This window comes from Amblyomma maculatum, chromosome 1 (assembly GCF_055883805.1).
Source record: "Amblyomma maculatum isolate TAMU_Amacu chromosome 1, ASM5588380v1, whole genome shotgun sequence".
In the NCBI taxonomy this organism is placed as follows: domain Eukaryota; kingdom Metazoa; phylum Arthropoda; class Arachnida; order Ixodida; family Ixodidae; genus Amblyomma; species Amblyomma maculatum.
Genome location: NC_139344.1, coordinates 174667013 through 174685104, shown reverse-complemented (window position 1 = coordinate 174685104; position 18092 = coordinate 174667013). Strand labels below are relative to the sequence as shown.

Genomic DNA, 18092 nt, shown 5'->3' with positions numbered 1-18092 from the left:
TTTAAAATGCTATATATATATATATATATATATATATATATATTATGAGAGAAAACACTAAATTGGTTTCCCGTTTGATGCTTTTATTTGCGCTTATTTTATTTATTTTATATGTGCATGATGTCCCGTCCTCTTCCCAGTTAATTCCGCTTCGTGAAGGGGGATATATCGCGGATTGTCCGAAGCATTACGGCGTCTACAGTAAACCGTTGATGCATTCGGCAGGGAAGCTGGTTCGGCGTTGATTTTGCTATAATGCTACACCTGCTATAGCATCGCCCGCTACCGCGCTTTGCCGCTGTGGCCGGGGGCGTGGAGCGTTCGGTCTAGTTTGCCCGGGCACAATAAAGACGGCGATGTTGCTATGGTGATGGCACTGTTTACGATTCTTAGAAAAACGCACCACTCGCGTAAGTGAGCAACAGAGCTAACGCTCTAAAAGCCCGTCGACAGGCAGAGCGTTTCCAAAAGAATGGGGCCTTTATCTCGAGTAAGGCAGATACCGTGTCACCCAGGCGTCCACTCACTCGTCTCAACGCCCAATTTGTTGACTTTATATTTGAACCTTCTTTTGAAGCAACTCGACTTCCTGTGCTCTGAAAGGCATCCGATCATGTTAGCAAAAGTGACATAGAAGCATGTGAGAATTTCAAAGCATACAAAGAACGTGCTTTCGTTTGACAACATGAAGCAAAACCACTGTACTGCATTAGTAGGGAAAAATTCACAAATTATAGCACATGCCAAATCTGACAGAACACGATCTGATCGATGCGTCTATAATCGTTTGGCATTTGCAGGAAAACATTTGGTAAGCATGGGCGCTCTTGCATGGAGTAAAAATTGGGCTCTGATTATTATGTTGCAAATGTGTGAATGTGTGAATGTACAAGCAAGTGCCACATCATGAAATTATTTACTACCAACACATGAATCCGAAAGGCGGGCTCAACACTAAAGTATACTAGTTGCATACGTGTGTGTGGCCTGTGAAATGAGTACAATAAAGTAGACTCCAAGCTAATAATGAACAGTAGTCCAGCCAATATATTGGTGAAGAAAGCGCATGCATCATCACGGGAAGCTGCAGCAGGACAGGTCAGCGTCTTCCATGCATGCTACTTTTCACATCAGATTTCAGTGTCGAGTGAAATTCTGCAGGAGACAAATGTTTCTAGGAGACTGGTTGTTAATTTTTTATTCTAATTGCCTGAAAATACTGTGTTCCTTTGATTGCACACACACACACACACACACACACACACACACACACACACACACACACACACACACACACACGCACGCACGCACGCACGCACGCACGCACGCACGCACACACACACACACACACACACACACACACACACACACACACACACACACACACACACACACACACACACACACACACACACACACACACACACACACACACGCGCGCGCGCGCGCGCGCGCGCGTACGTACGCGCGAGCGAATAAATAAAATGAGGACTCTGTGGCGCATCCGATTGGGAGTGGGGAAGTGGCCGCCATAAGCGCCTACAAAACTGTCCCCGTTAGGTCCTTTCTTCTGGCAACATTCCTTTACAACCCCCTCTCCCCTTCCCCCATTTGCCACATAGTTTAGTGTGAATGCGCCTCCTCAGTGCCGAAGAGAACATGAACACATGCCGGCCTCCTGCGCGATGCATAGCCTCTTGGTGGATTTTACATCTAGTTCGAAATATCGATTCATCTCAAAAGGAAAAAATTGGCAATCATTCACTTATTTGCACATTGTAACTTACCAGCTCTAGTTTCCAAGATTGGACAAGCACGAACAAAAAATAAACAAGGGCGACGGTTGACTGAAGTTCAGCTAATTATAGCTACATTATCATATTTGTAATCACGTTTGATAAAGCAAATTTCTGTTGACCACAAGAGCTGGCAGCTTCCACTCCAGTCAATGAGTGTTCCGATTCCTACTATATCTTTAGAATATGGTACCCCTACCGCTTAGGGGGACAGGGTAATAGTGCGGGTGACAGTAGGAGCACAATTCTCTATTATAGTGCGCACGCTCCGCTATTACTCTGTCCCACTAACGGATAGGGTCGCCGTATTCTAAAGCTCGCTAATGATCACTCGATTGCACAGCCCAAAAGACGAGGATCAAAAGAACACAAGGCAGGCGCCGAATTCAACTATTAGTTCATTGACGAAGTCTGCAGAAATAATGCATTCGCTTTTCCTTTTCACTCGTACTAAGATTGCACTGTGCAATCATGTTGACACCCTGTTTTGTGTCACTCAAGCTAGCCTACTGCAGTCCAGTCCAACCCCCTCATGCTCGGCGGGTAGGAGAAATCGGATTCGTGGCTCTACAGCGGAAACTATACTTCGTCTCACAAGATATCTGCAGCACTGCGAAAAGCAGAGGAGCCCTTTCAATTGTGCTCCTAAGTGCCTCTCGCCCGTGCGCACTATAATAGAGAATTGTGCTCCTATGGTCACCCCCGCCAATTTGGGGGGGGGGGGGGGGGGGCGAGAGGCGCTTAGGAGCACAATTGCCTATTGTACGCGTGATCCTGGTTGGACCGGCTGGGGTGCCTCTGCCTTTCGCTGTGCTGCAAACATCTTGTGAGACGAAGTATAGGCAAGAGAGGGAAGGCTCTTGTCCCATTGTCGGGGCGCGTATCGTTCGAAGTAGTGGTGCGGTGGGGTGAAGAGGGGAGTTCAATGAGGCAGCCCATGCTGCGCAGGACGGGGACAAAAGCCCTCCCCTTCTCTGCCTGGACAATGCTGTGGAGCCACAAAAACCTTTGAAAGTCCGCGCAGCAACACAAGAAAAGCGTTCAGGCAGCGCAAGTCGAGAGGGCTGGGTGGCTGGGTACTCAATTCCTCAGTCATGGATTAGTGGCGTAGCCTGGTGGCAGAATCTGAACTACTTCCAAGATGGCGACCGTGGAACCGCCACCTTAATGCAGCACCATCGAAGCCTTCAACGGCTTCAAAAGTCTGCGGTTAAATGCACTTCACGATATGCCTAGTGCCGGATGTCACACTATTCACGAAAGTCAAGCTCGTTTACCTCCTATCACAGTTTAAAGACCAGCAATTAATACATCGGCGACGTCGGTACCATCGTGCACAAGAAGCCCACGCAGCCGAGGTTACCAAGCACTGCCAGTAAAACCAACGTTCTCACTCACGTTGAGTAAAACCAATGAAGATTGACACGCACCACAAGAATTCCGCATAAAAAAAAAAGAGCGCTGCCGTTGCTAGTAGCAATAATTTGCTTAAATTATTTGGGTTTGTTACGCATCACATATCATTAGTAAAAAAACAAACTCTTAAGGTTGTTTTTAATTATAGTTTTTATTTTAAAAGTTTGTTAAATTTGCAAAAGTGAATTTAAAATTTTGATTCGTTTGAAATGGCGCTTGAGACTCTAGCGCTATCGTTTTCGTGAGAACAGCCGGCGGCATACTTCACTATGTATTTCGTGACTGTAGGAAGTTGATTGTTCGCGTTCGTTGTGTTCGTCGTGTTTTCACAGCGTGAGTAGTGTAAGTGTAAATGGCCGATCACGTCTTGGTTAAATGGGCGACCGCTCAGAAGTGGTACGCATACCCCGTAAGAAACCTACAATCAAAAGAACTGCAGGCGAAACTGGTCGATAATCCAAAATACTGGAAGATTATTCTGAACCAAGGAGTGCTACATGTCCAATGGAAGGAGGGGTCGTACTCTCCTGCGTTCAGCCTCGGAGTGGGTAAGTAGTCAAACGTCTCTTGTCTCGTTTCGTTTTCGTAATAATGTTCACCGGTGAAGACACCTATACTGAAAACTCGCGGTGAGTCGTGTCGCGAAGTCGTTTACATGCCCTCATTACGACCGCATTGTGTTAACCGGCAGGTGACAGCAGTGCACATGGTGCACGGGGTAGACAGACCGTTGATTCCGGGAATTACGTGAAATAAAAAAAAAAAGCCTAATGAACAGAATTTGCGGAAATAAGAAGTAGAATAAACGTGCCTGCTGTCGTTACGTGGACCTGATTCTCCCTGTTTACACAGCAAATGGCATTTCTAGGTGTTTCGTGATAACAGGAGTAGGCTTCCAATTTGGGCTCCGTAAAAAAAAAAAAAAAAAAAAAAAAAAAAAAAAAAAAAAAAAAAAAGTTCTTATTGTTGTCTCGGTACGGTGCGGCATAGAGAATGGCAGCTCCTTGATTGTTGAAGCTGATTTAGAACAAGTTTTAAAGATGCCCAGGGTGCTCGTTCCGAGACAACTGGTAGTGTAGCAGCGAAACGGACGCTTTCACAGCTGCAGGCGACTGAAGTTTAAGCAGATAAAAGCGCCCAACGTTTTGTCGCATTCATTTATTTTCATGTTCATTTCTTTGTTTCTTTTTTATTGAAGCATCAAACATGCTTCCTTTCTTTGCTATCAGCCTTTCTCCAGATTTCGCGCAGAGAGAGAAAACTTTATTTCAAAAAGAAAAAAAAAGGAAAACAAAAGAAGTATGATGAAGCACACAAGAAGAGAGTGTGTTTCGTCTTTTCGCGCTGTTCCACCGACTATGCAACTGTACCAACTCGCCCAACTGTCCATCCTACTTCAAAGCATAATGCTGCAATGATTTTTAGCTGCCGATCTAAAAGTTGCTCCCAGTGCATGGGGTACGGCCAACAGGTGGAAGAGCACCGCTCTCTCCACTTCATTTTCAATGCTGCCGTTGCGCTTTGCCACTAGTTCAGGACGAGGTTGTCTGCCACGGGATCGCGTGCTCCCTTTCATAAAGCTCACGCCTGTACATGGGTACAATCCCAGCATTCATGGCCGCATTTCAGTGGAGGTGAAATGCAAGTTGACTGTGTACTGTATGATGTCATTTGCACATTAAAAAACCCCAGGTGAGCCCACCACTACGGCATCCCTCATAGCTATAGCTTAAGTCGCTTTGGGACATAAAACATCATGAACCTACCATAAAGCAGAGTGGCTATGTTTTACGGTATGCGTGGGAGCTCGAACTGTTTTTCTGGAAATGCATCCTTTGTTTTGTCCACTACTGCTCAAGTGGTCATTCTGCCCACTTGAGCAGTAGTGATGCTGGATGGTGTCAGCTCGCAGTTAAACATTACCGTGTCCTTTTATGTGCCAAGGTTTGCCCAAGGGCTAATGTTCCTCCTTAAGAAGTGTTGCTTTGAACCCTAAACAGTGTCCATGCTATGTTTCTCTTGTCAGTGGTCTTCATTTGGTTACTATTTTGCTAATCTCATGTGTGGAACCAGATATCTGCACAATGCGTTATACTGAATAATTTTTGTATGATGCATTTGAGTGCAAATACAATTTAGTGAATAGACCTTGCCACATGTCGTTTTGCAGGAAAACAGCAGCTGTGGCAAAATGTCTAAGCCAACAGATGCAAAAAAGAGAGTCCTGGAGCTTGAGGATGAAGTGGAGTCTGCAAAAAAAAAAAAGAATGAGGAAATATAAGGCCGCAAGAGATGAAGCACGTCAGATGCTTGGTATGTGATCGCTTTTTTCTGAAGCCATTGGAATGCTGATCTCCATTGCCATGAGACTGAAATTATTTGCTGTGTCACCAGATGCTACGTAAAGCATAACAAATTCAAGTGCTAACTCTTAAATGAATAAGACCTCTTGGTCTGTAGCACGTCCTAGTAAACGCACCAGTAAGATTATGTTGCTGCAATAAGGTTCCCCCTACTCTGAGGATTAGGATTGGTGTTCTTCCTGTAGTTGTTTTTGCAACACATTATAGGTGGTGTACAGTAGTGCTCAGCTACACCGAGGTGCTGCTGCATGACGCCACCAACCACCATGCTTGCAGTGCACGTAGCAGATGAACTGCTGCCACTCCTGCTCTGCAAGCATGCTTTGTTTGTGTTACAGTGACTTGCGTGTCACATGTCATTGCTTGGGATCGGCATGCATCTGAGATTGAGCCTGTTGTCGTATGTGATAGCTACATGAAAATGCATGGTAAACAAATGCCACTCAAAGTGAGCACCTGTGCTGGTTTGTGCTGCTCAAGCCGAGGCCGAAAAACAGGCGCGGGATCGGGCTCCTTTCTGTTCTGGAGTGGTCGGTGACAACAACGCTCCAGTGAACCCGGAGAGCTGCATTAGGTTCAAACACATTCACGGGGTATAAGTTGTAGCCAGATGGCTGCGGCAGGTCTGTGGTGCTCTTGCATTACTGTGGACGGCGTATCTGAATGGAACCCTTGATTCCCTCAGATTTTAACCTCAGAGTCTCCTGCAAATGATGAGGTGCATCTAGAATGAGCGCAGGAGGGACACCAAAAAATCTAAATTTGTATGAAATTATCATATGTGGCCTCGTCCTGTCTTGGACCTTGAAGTCCTTATGGCCTGCGCTTCATTTTCCTGTGCCATTTTGGTCACTTAGGTGGTGTTTTTTTTTTTCACAACAGGAAATTTATGCTTGTCCAAGCTCGGCACCTGGCTCAGCAATCTGCCTAACTTAACTCGGTCACTACACTATGTTAACAAATGTCGACACGAAAGACAGACACGAGATAGGTGAAGCATGGGCTATCGAGTATCAGCTACACACTCGAGTGTCAGCCTTTGTCCAAATGTATGGCGTATTGCTGCCGCCATACATGTATATTGCATGCTGACCTCTTCAAGGCCCTTGCTACCGACAAACTGTTTCAGGGATGTGATCTGGCTAACTTCTGTTAAAGCGCTCACAGCTATCTCGGCATCATCCGCACCCATGAATTCATTCTAAGCAATAGCAGCACCCATCAGTTGCAATGTAGTTACAACGTCCTCCGCAGTTAATTCATTCCAGGCATTTCCACAGCGAACAAAGAGATCAGAAGTGGGATGTCGGCCTTGGCTTCATCAATTGCTATCAGCATCCCCTAGATTATGTACCGCTGATAGGGTGCCTTGAGTGCGTGAGTGATGCCAGTGTCTAGCAGCTAAATTTTGAATGGCGCATTTGGTGACAGAAAAGGGTTGGTCATGCAGTCAAGGGCAAAGAAAAGGCTTTTCTCCTGTGGTGAATGTTACATGGGCTGCTGCTGCTAGTGATGAAATAGTATGTTTTGTTTCAGCTTTCCTTTTTTTTTTTTTTTTCCAGATGTTGCTGAGCTGGCCAATCAGCTGACGGAATCCGTTAATAATGCTGCGTGTACAACCCAAGCAATTGTGCCGCCAACCGAGGCTCAGGTTAGTTGCTTTAGTCTAGTGTCTGCATGGTTGTCCTCATTACTGCCTTTCTCGATGAAACTTTTTTAAGGGTCACACAAGAACTTGGTTCTAGCTTTATGATAGCACTACCACATGTCATGCACTTCCATTGAGAAGTGTGCAGGGATAGGGAAATGAGGAGCTCATTATCAATGTGAATGAAGTCAGCAGTCACTGAATTCAGAGATAGGCAAGAAGCAATGCTCTTTATAATTGGTTGGCTCTTAGGGTTTAATGTCCAAAGCGACTCAGGCTATGAGAGATACTGTAGTGCAAGGCTCTGGAAATTTCGACCACCTGGGGTTCTTTAACGGGCACCGACAACACAGAGCACACGGGCACCTTGCGTTTCGGCTCCACTGAAAAGCGGCTGACGTGCCCGGGAGGTTCTTTATGAGGCTGGGCTCACAGACTGCATAATTAGTAGCATGATGATATTTTAAATGAATGTCAATTTAATAGAAACGACAAAAGAAAGACAGTGCTATTTTCTTAAATTCGTCAAAACAACCATGAAAAAAAATCCCAACTGCTTCCTTTCATTTTAGTGACTTACTTCATTCGTGTGTACATTGATTTCGAAGAGTTTTTGTGAAAGCTGTAGTGATCGGAAGTGCAAGGTTACTTTTGTTTACGCTTCCTGTTGAGCATACTTCGCTTGGGCTATAGCAAAGCCCTTTTCATCAGAAAAGAGATTTCCATTAGCTTGTTTAATATTCAGCAATTTCTTAGGTTATCGATCTCAGAAGGCCATCTCTTTGCACTACAACTCGAATGACGCAGCTGGTGCTCCTCTAATCACTCATTTTAGCGACTTGGGCCAGTCATCATGGTATTCAAGCTAATGTGCAGATAATCCACTTGCACCTGACAGCCACCTGCATTGTCACTCTGGCAAGTCAAAGGCAATTAAGCACCATGGTATTGCCAGGAGGGTCTCCTTTGAGAAGGAGTTGTGGCTTCTTAAGCTGATCCAACAATAGTTCAATTTCACTTTAACCCTTTGAGCACTATTTTTCGAGATTTCTAGCTAAAATTGCTTAAAATTACGATATCGTTAAAGGCCCCATTACATGAAAATTTGTTGTCTGTGTTGTGAGTGAAACATCAAGAGCATGGCGCTGGCAAGTGGCATGGCCGAACACACATTCTTCGATGATTTGTGTGGCTTAACGAGACCACATGATATCCAAAAGTAAGGAGGAGCTGCTAACTCCGGTCGTTCATTTGAGGTGGGAAGGTGAAATACGAATCAACATTCCAGTGCTCTTCGATGCTGAGTCAGGTTTGCTACACCTAGGCTACGCAGACATGTTGATACAGCTTGGTTAAAGCAGGGCTTTATATGTTGGGTGGTAGCCTACACTGGTCGCATCATACCCTTAAAGGCAGAGCTTAAGTGTCCCTTTAGTTTCTATTTTTACTGCTGGTTTCTATTGGTAGTGTAATAAAAAAGGAGGTATCCGAGACAAAAATATTTGAACCAGAAACTAAGTCAAATGAGCGCAGTGAAGTTTATTGCTCATTACGTGAAAAATCAACTGCCCGCCAATAAGCAGCAATCTAGTCGAGTAACATATAGCGAGATAACCGGAAATGTTTTACAAGGGACGACCAAGAATGGAAGCCCAGGGGGTTTCATCGGAATGTTGTCAATTTTCATCCACTGACACAGAACTCGCAATAGTATCGTCTGAGCTGTCATCATCTTCGTCGGAAGAACTACTCATGTCATCACTGTCGTCTTCGCTTCCCATAACAATGCAAAAATTGGTGTCTGAGCCATCTTCGGATGGCGAGGATGGCAACGAAGAAAAGCTTCTTTCCCGCGATGACGGGCCAACAGTGCATGCGTTGCCTCTACCAGGCACCATTTTTCTCATTAAGGCTGCTTAAAAGGCTTTCAAGCGGTAGAACAAAAAGCAGTTAACGGGTCAGTGGTGCCATCTGTCAAATGGCGCATGACCTAAGCCACAGAGGATCGCTGTACTCGCCTAAAACTCTCAGGGTGAGGATCTATCCGGCAAGGACAAGCTACACTTGTCCAAAATGGCTTGAGGGCAGCTTTACAAGGACGAGCTGCTTGTCCAAAGCGCTTGAGGGGTTAAATTATGAAAGCTACCTGTGCAAGCTGGAAACTAAATGTTGCCTCAAAGTAGCACATACAGAGCAGGGAGTGCATGCTTTTACTAAACCTTCATTGGCAGCTTTTTAATTGGTTGAGCTTCTGATGTACGAAAAGGATGTTAGTATTTTTAAACAGGAGGTGACAATGTGGGCAGTGTGCTCTGTCTAAACTGGCTTTTAATGACCTTTGCAATGTTAATGATGAGTAAATCCCTTTGATTTCTGACTTAAAATCTGTTTTTTTTTATTGTTGAAATGCAAGCATAAATTAGGTCATTAAAAAATCTCATTTCTTGTTTTTTCTTCTGCTATAGCAATGCACTATTAGCGCTCAATCCTTTGCGGGGCATTATGTGCCCTCGTTTTGGCTGGTTACTTTAAATACATAGTACACAATTGTCAGGTTACGCTAATAAAAATGTTAAAAAATGTTTGGCATCATTCAAAATTAGATCAAAACACCGCTCGGGAAGGTGTCAAAAACATCCAATAGTTTTCGTATGCCTTCATTGTTGTACATGTTAAAGTACGGCTTCTTGAATGTGTATTTTTACTTGCAAACAAATGACCGTAATTATGCGTCTTGGGGTTTCTTTGAATGTTCTGAAGCTGGTCTAAGTTTTTTGTTGTTTGTAAAGCCCCTTCATTTTCTTATTGCATATCAAGGAATATTGTATGTTACAATACTGGTCATAGTACTAATATATACTTTTTGTTCTTGCAGGTGCACATTGGCAGCAATATTATGGTAAATCAGCAGTTGATTGACCGCGTGAAACTCAGTGCTGGCAATCAAGCAACAAAGTTTGCGTGTAACTTGGTGCGGGTTGTGTTCTCACCCGAAGAACTGGAAGAAAGCTCACTCTATGGCAGTGTCTGCAATGCCCGCAAGGAAGAAGCTCCAAAAAAGGCACTGGGCTGCCCAAAATTGCATGCTGTTATCTGTAAGTCCTCGAGCTCATAGCCTGTGCATGTGATGCAAGAGCATTCTGAAATATTGTCCAAACAGCAGACTTTTCAGTGATGGTCAGGGCCATAATGCTTGCCTTAATGCATAATGCTGTGGTGCCTGCATGGCGCTCACAGTGTCCGTGCTCTGTGTATTTATATTACAAAAGCTAAGGAAGGCTGGATGGACTCTAGCTTGTTCATTGCAGTCATGCTTCTAATGTTTTTTTTTTTCTTTTTGCAGCCTACACCTGCTTGCTCAATGGAGTACTGGCCAAGGTGGTCACCGGCAGTTGCACATGTTCGCACTGGGATTGTGGACAGTGATCAGATTTTTTGTCGCAGGGTCTTCGAAAGCAGGCCTAATTGCAAGGCCTAAACACGGGAAGTACATCTATTCAAATAAATATAAGCTCGTACAAACAAATGTTTCAGTCTGAACATACTTCCTTCGAACATCCACCAAATATCCTATAGTCATCATTCCTTCGAACTTCCTTTGAACCAATAATTGGCCACTGCCTGTGAACTCAACTCAAACTGACAACGGTCTGTTCACTGGGAGCTCAAAGGAAATTCACAGGAAATTCACAGTATGGTCAGAGAAAGTTAATTCACTGTGAATTCAAAATCAGTAGCCAATTCTCAGTTCAGAGGAAGTTGCTTCCTTCTGACTTTTTTGAGTTCACATTGAACTCAAAGGATGTTCCCATTTTTATAAGGGAGGCCCCCCCGCTGTCTTTAGGATGCAGTTGTGTTGGTTTTGCCACCCTATACACCCCCCCCCCCCCCGCCCCTTCAAAAAACATTCCTGCCAACACCCATGTTATACCTCTGTCACATGGACAGTCTATGTTTATTGAGTGAATGGCAATTGACATTTTCTGTGGTCATCGAGATGTACCACTGCGACACAGCGAATTTCAATGGTCATTCTGAGCATGTGATCCGACAGATAGAGCGATGGGCAACAACATCTAGTAAAAATATGAAGTGAAACAGTATAATACGAGGTTGATATCACACTAAGTGCTTTTTTTAAATTAAAGATCGTTCAGAGAAGGGTATTCAAATACCTCACAGCACTGCATAACCCACAGGCACTCCAGGCGAGCAATGCCAGAACGATGTGGAATGATTTGTATTTGCCGGATTCGTTTTGTGCCAGGATGCTGACACAGCTCGGTGGTTGTGTTCACTGCGTTCGTAGTTGCTATCGCTAAAAGCCCATATGAGCTCTCCTTGGTCTTGGCTTTCGCAAAGCATGGTAAAAGACGAACATGAGCAAAACGCTGTGGCATGCCGTGCTGCCATATAAGAAAATTGTCAGTTTGTTTGCATCTGAACACAGCAAATTATCTAGAGTGATCATTTTGACTCCCAAAAGACTAGTTGACGAACTTTAATCTAATGTCAACAATTTAATTCCAAAATTTTTTAATTTAGCCTTTTGTTTTTCACCTTGAGGAGAATGCGGGGCAGCTCTTAATGTTCCTTGGCATGCCAGTGGTCATTCTTGACTCTCTTGAGTCAATACTGATCGCGTTCAAGCATCATTGAAAACCGTCGTGTGGAAGTGGCCGATCCCCATTGAGCTCAATCTCTATTGACCCGATGGGCATTGAAACTGCCCGTGTGACAGCGGTATTAGTGATCGCCTGTGTTTGCATCTGTCGTTCTTGTCCCTGCTACCACTGTGCTATATTCTTCTGTATCGGCTACTTCTGTGCTGTGTTACTTCTGTTCCATGAACCAACATTCTAGGCAGTACATACTATTGAATGAAGCTGTTCAAATAGCTTCACCCCTATATATTTACCTCTAACTGCGGGCCAAATGGTGGTCGGAATTTCCACATGTGGCGTTCAGAGTATATGTCTACTTTCCCTGGCTATATAGATATTGCATTTCACGAATGACGTGTCAAATACGTGCACAGGTGCGGTTGCATTGTGTGGTCTTGTTTCAACAAAATGCAATGAATCTATTGTACATGCATGTCACATTGTCCCCTTAAACTGTTTAAAGCTGCGATACGGGGCCTGTGATTCAGCTTACAGGTAGGTGAATGAAAGAGTGGACAAGTGAGATAACTCTTTTGTATTGTTCCCTGTTTCAGTTATTAAGAAAATACTTTTTTTCTTCTCTATGCCATCGTAATGCCAAATCAGACTTGCCATGATTATAGCAAAACACATTGTTTTTTTTTATATTCAAATTTCAGTTTGAAATGAAAAGGCTTGTGGCATTCACAATAATTTGTAGCTATTTTTGACAGTGTTTCATGAGGCTCAGTGCTGCTTTCTTTTTAAGACGAGCATTCTTGGTTACCTATTTTGTAGCATCTGCGGGTGCCGACAGCCTGTGATCAGTAGTATACCAGACAAGATGGCTTTCAATTATGCAGAGCAAAAGTAATCGCAGATAAAGGGACCTTTCCATTTCATTCTTTCCTGTTCTCTTACTTTTTTGTGCGAAAAGAACTAAGAATTAAGAAGCTTCTACTGTGATTTTCTTTAAGCAGGTCAGTAAGAGGAACTTATCAGCAATTATGAATCAGTTTGCAGACACACAAGATGCATCTGAACTTTCTTCTTTTGGAAACTTAACCCGGTGGTTCACCACACATTGTGCTTTTCTAAGCAGAAATAGCTAGCTGGCTTTATTGGAAACGTTTATACATAGTACATGCTTTTCTGCGAAAACTTGTTATTCCTCTTGTTAACGTTACCTCCAATGATAATATTGCCTGTAAGCATGTTATTTATGGACTTTTGATGCATGCCAGTAAGGCCTGATGCATTTGCAATTTGACTGCCTTGGTGATTTTTAAGTCTTATAGCGGTGTGACCAAAACAAGGTCGCACAAAGCCAGAAAACAAAGAGCACACAGTTCAAACTGAGGTTTATCAATTTATGCATGGATAGAATGGCAAGGAGAATTGTTTTTGATGCATGCAAAACATTGGAAATTAGGGTGAACGAATTAGAGTTCATTATCTTACATACCAGAAGCAGGCTTGATTACAGCTCTATTGCCAGATTTTTGAGATGATAGACATATTCCTGGGACTTTGAACAACATACACATTCAGTTTGCATTTGCTACCCTTTTTATTTTCTGTGTCAGTAGATGCATAACTGCACACCATGCATCCTTCTTTGATTTATGACGTGTTTCGTGAGACCCACTCTCTTGGGGACAGGAAGGTGTTCAACACATATTTAGCAATAATCTCTTCTGGCAATACACAAAGGCCTACAATTTTTGGGAATCATGGAAATGCCTCTTCTTTTATTCTTGCTAATGGTGGCTACAAAGGGTCTGCAGCTAAATTATTAGAGGGAAGAGGTTGGGTAAACGCCATTTTTTTATTTTTTTAACTAGTGCAAATTGCTTCCTTTGAGATGACTTCAGCAAATGTTGTTTTAAGTGACTGCTTAAACGGCTCGTTTGATCGGAAAGCCATCATCGTAGCAGTAGTGGTCGGTGTAGTATGTCAGAAATAATCGGGGGGCTGTGTAAAAAAACCATATCATGGCAATTTGTGCTTCTAGTTAATTGATAAATATTTGTTTTTTAGTTGACAAGTTAATAAAATTGTAAAAAATTGTTGAATAAGTGAAAAACTAGGGAAAAGGGATTCAGAGGTTCAAACCTCATAGACTGAAAAGCCAATGCTTGATGCTGCTAATGAATTAATTGACAAATGAAGTAATTGAAAGAAATGAAAAAAGCTTTCAAAGTCGTCAAACTTCTCGGAATAGAATGCAAATTTTTGGTTATGCTAAGTACTGATGTAGAAAAGTAAAAATTATCAAATAATAATTTAGCAAGAAAAAAAAAAACATCTGTGTGCACGAAATGCTATCACATCATTCCCTGAATGGCTAATTTTCAGCATGGGCAAACCACCCGCAATCTACTGTTAGTAATATCTTGTACTGTGCTCTAAGGATCAATGTATACTTAATTGTTCAAAATGTCACTAAGTACCAGCTCTTTATAAACATATTCTACTCTAAGGCAAGATATGGAAGTAGTCTTTTTAGATGCAGGTCTGCTTTTAAGCCTTGCCTAGCTGCAGCTGCTTCTCACCCTCAACCCCACCGCCACTTATCCAGGTATGGTTGCTTTGCTGCTCCCAATGACCATCTACAGAGCATGTGAAGGTGGAGTGCATTCCCTATATCCAGATTCACTGCTTGGAGCCTGTCTCACCTACACAAGCCAGTAATCCTTTAGGACTAATGGGGTATGCACCTACAATGAATGTGGTCATGCAATAGACTTGTTTAACATGGGTTTTTTACATACCCTGCCCCAGTTGTGTCCAGATTAATAATCCAATTTGTGGTTTTAATGACTTGTTTTCTTGGCGTTTCTGATTGCTACCACAGATTTTCATCTCACATGCCTTTATTGCTATGGTGCGCATGCCGTATGTCTCTTGTTAACCTCCGAATGAAACCATGAACTGTAATGACCGCTCACTTGTACCCCTAAGTCCCTCTAACAACCTTTATTGCAGCTATGATTCATTTAGAACGGCAGCCTAGCTTAACTTTTCCTAATATATCTTGCGCAAATTTGGAAATATGGACTGGCTGTCAGCCAGTCCATTCTTTCTAGAAGGCCGATACTGTTGCAAAGAAGACAAGGACAACCAAACAAACACATACTGCATATGCAAAGCAGAAGTTTCAATTATATTTTTCTTAGGAAGCTGCTACATTACTACAGCACATACTTAACAAATATGGCTAAAGATGAATGCCTGTTTGATTTAAATGGGCAGCCTGTTGCTGGGTGCAAGAATCCTGAATGCAATGTAATGAAGATACCCCAACTTAAGCAGCTGCAGCATCATTTAAAAATTCATAAACTACCTAAAAAAAGCAGCTAACAGTAAAGTATGGAATGTCCATCGTATCAGAATTACCATCAGGAAGAGCAATATAAAAAAAAAAGAATAATTCAAAATTGTTAACAAGAAAATGGCTTGCAAGCTGGATAAAAAGCTTCCCAGCAAAATAGACTGAAAGGTAACTGATGCTAAAGCTGCATCAAGCAAAGCAAACAATAAAAATGTCAATGCAAAAGCGTATATATTTAGTTATTTATTTTGCATGCCCTCAGTCACAGAACTGATGGAACAGGGAGCGACATCAGTAAGATCAAATGTGGCTGTTTTATGTCTCTGCTTAGAAGTAAAGCTGAAGCACTGCTGGATTTCTCACGACATTCAGTTATACAATCTCAATTTGTTCCTCCTAAAGCTTTCTTTTTTCTTGTGCCAGAATTGTAGCCTCTGTATAGAATGTACCATCTTTCATTGTTTTTATTCCTTCACATTCATACAGCCTGCTGTCAAATCCACTTTCTCATTTGCCAAATCTTTATGCAACCACAGGTAAGAACAAGGCTGTACGCAACATTAGTGGTGCATTCAATGTACAGTTCCTGATTTTCTTTTCACATATTTCTCACTTGTTGTGTAGGAGGGTACAGATTCTAAACAGTTGAATAGATGTGGAAAAAAGACACCATCTGTGGCCAATCTTTATGTTGTGGGAGATGTAATAGAAATAAGGAACTAATTTCATGCAGTGTCTTACAGATGCACTGTCTGGGCCCTCCTTGTTGGTTTTTTATACCTTCTGCTGTACACACTGACATTGTAGATGTGTATTCTGGAAAGACCAGGATAAACTTCCTTTCAACAGCTAGACAATAATCTGGTTTTGAAATTGTCATTCATAAACTGTGGAAAGATTTTGGTCAGCATTGTGGAAAGAATATAACAAGTGCACGTTTATCAGCTTTTATTGGAAGCTGTAATACAGATGGCTTTTTTGTTCACATCCATTGAATAACACTTTGAACTCAAGCTTGAACTGCTCGAGAAAGCAGGTTATGCTCAAAAATCATCTGCAGTGTTGCAGCATGTCTTCTCCAAAAGGTAAAAGAAACCGACCTGATCTGAGTCGCAGTCTGAAGACAGTGCGTGAAATAAATCTCTATCTCTATGAAATTTCCCGCAATATGAAGATACACAACAGATCTGATGTCAAGGTGGTTTCCTCAACTACTAAAGTGCTGGTAATCGGTCCCCTCTTCATCAAGAAATGAAATATATCTGAAAAGAAAAATGGCAGGTTAAAATACACCGCTAAAGTTGTGCACAGCATTTTTCTGAGCTGCGTTTGTATAAACATTGTACAAATGGGGAAGTGCATCAACAGCACAGTCTATGAACATCACTAGGCAATAAAGGTATGAGATGGCACACTCTTGAAAAAAACCAAACCTCTGTACAAAGCCTACAATTCTAGCTAGTGCCAAAGCTAAACCTTGGCAACAAATGATTGAAGCTTTTAATGTAAATAATTCTGGGGATAAATGTGTTTTCTTTGAACAAAAATTAGCCTCCTCAGATGGGCACGTGTGACAGCTGTCATTGCTGTACTATGTTTTTACGGCGGCTTAGGCCTTGCGTTGTATACTGCAGAAAAGGTTGCATGCCAGCTCGGAGCATGAACTCTGTCAACTTTGTTCTTGCTGACAGCCAGACTTAATCCAGACAAGGCTGAATGTTAAGGTTTCAGAGGCCACTTTCCACTCCCATGCCGATGTTGTGACCAACAATATCTTGGGAGCTGCAAGCACATTATGTGAGAAATAACACTGACTAGCAGATTTTCCAAGTACATCTGTTGGTCTCGGTTAACAGTAGTAGTTAGTCTCAATAGTCCTTCAGAAATAAAATGCCACTTTTTAGCACATATGTGTCCCTATTTTGCATTTACTTGGATGCAATGAAGCCTTGATTATCTGCCAGAAATTGGTTACAGAATAAGGCAACTTTTCCATGAAGTGAAAAACCATGCTTTTAATGATACGAATTTGTCATATGCCTACAAAAAAGTAAGCTTTAGACTGTAATGCTCTGAAAGAAAATTATTTCATCAGGACATGCTAGCCAACATATGACATAACGCTCAAAATTGTTGGATCTGCTAATCGTTGGTATGCACTGATTTGCACTTGTTTTAACTAATCATTTTAATTTCTAATTTCCATCTGACCGACAAGCTCTTAAATGAATACCTAATTTATATATGCTTATAGACTGAACTAGCTTTGCATGATTACTTATTACCTAGGCCTCATTTTCTCAGATGCTGGCGATTATTACTACTCATGGTATCTGCAAACTCATGAACTTAATACGAGCTCATGCATTATGTGCTGTTATTTAAACCTGAGCTGCTTAAAAGGACTAAAATATGCTAGCCAAATTTTATTTTCAGCCAGTCTTTATTTTTTTTCTCCGCCTCCTTGAAGCTATGCAAAATGGTGACATTAATGCCTAGAGCTGTTCGGATCCCTGTTATATTTTTTAGCATGCATTTTGCATGTACAATTTCAGGATATAATCTGTCTGCATGACTCTTCTCATCATAATTCTAACTTATTTCTTTTCTTTTTCAGTTTGCAGTTTCCATCCTGCTTGTGCAAAAAAATTCAATTGTGAATTTACAAGTTTTTCATCTAAGTTTTTCATTTAGATTGATATTCTTTACATTGATTTTGCAAAACCTGTTAGTTATTCTTGGTTCACTTTAGCTAAGCTGTTATGCATGTGCTTTGGTCAGGTGTTATTATCATGGGTTCATTTCTGTTCTTGTCTGCTAATAGTACACTCCTGGTGTGTTGAGAATGGCATACTCCCTACTAAAGTTATTGGTGCAATATCCATGTATGCC

General features: G+C 42.2%; 1 protein-coding gene across 1 annotated transcript; it reads left to right on the top strand.

Annotated features, from left to right (window-relative positions):
* The first annotated feature begins 3521 nt into the window (after positions 1-3521).
* LOC146204934 (uncharacterized) lies at positions 3522-10976 on the top strand. The gene is made up of 5 exons (XM_084586686.1): positions 3522-3760; positions 5383-5525; positions 7138-7226; positions 10099-10318; positions 10567-10976. The coding sequence occupies exons 1-5, from the start codon at positions 3717-3719 to the stop codon at positions 10647-10649; spliced, it is 579 nt and encodes a 192-aa protein (XP_084442812.1). The 5' UTR covers positions 3522-3716; the 3' UTR covers positions 10650-10976.
* The last annotated feature ends 7116 nt before the right edge of the window (positions 10977-18092 follow it).

Excerpts from the sequence above, each read along its gene's own strand:
- LOC146204934 (XM_084586686.1), top strand. The coding sequence starts at position 3,717 with ATGGAAGGAGGGGTCGTACTCTCCTGCGTTCAGCCTCGGAGTGG. Across the intron at positions 5,526-7,137 it reads TGAAGCACGTCAGATGCTTG|ATGTTGCTGAGCTGGCCAAT; the intron begins GTATGTGATCGC and ends TTTTTTTTCCAG. Across the intron at positions 10,319-10,566 it reads AAAATTGCATGCTGTTATCT|CCTACACCTGCTTGCTCAAT; the intron begins GTAAGTCCTCGA and ends TTCTTTTTGCAG.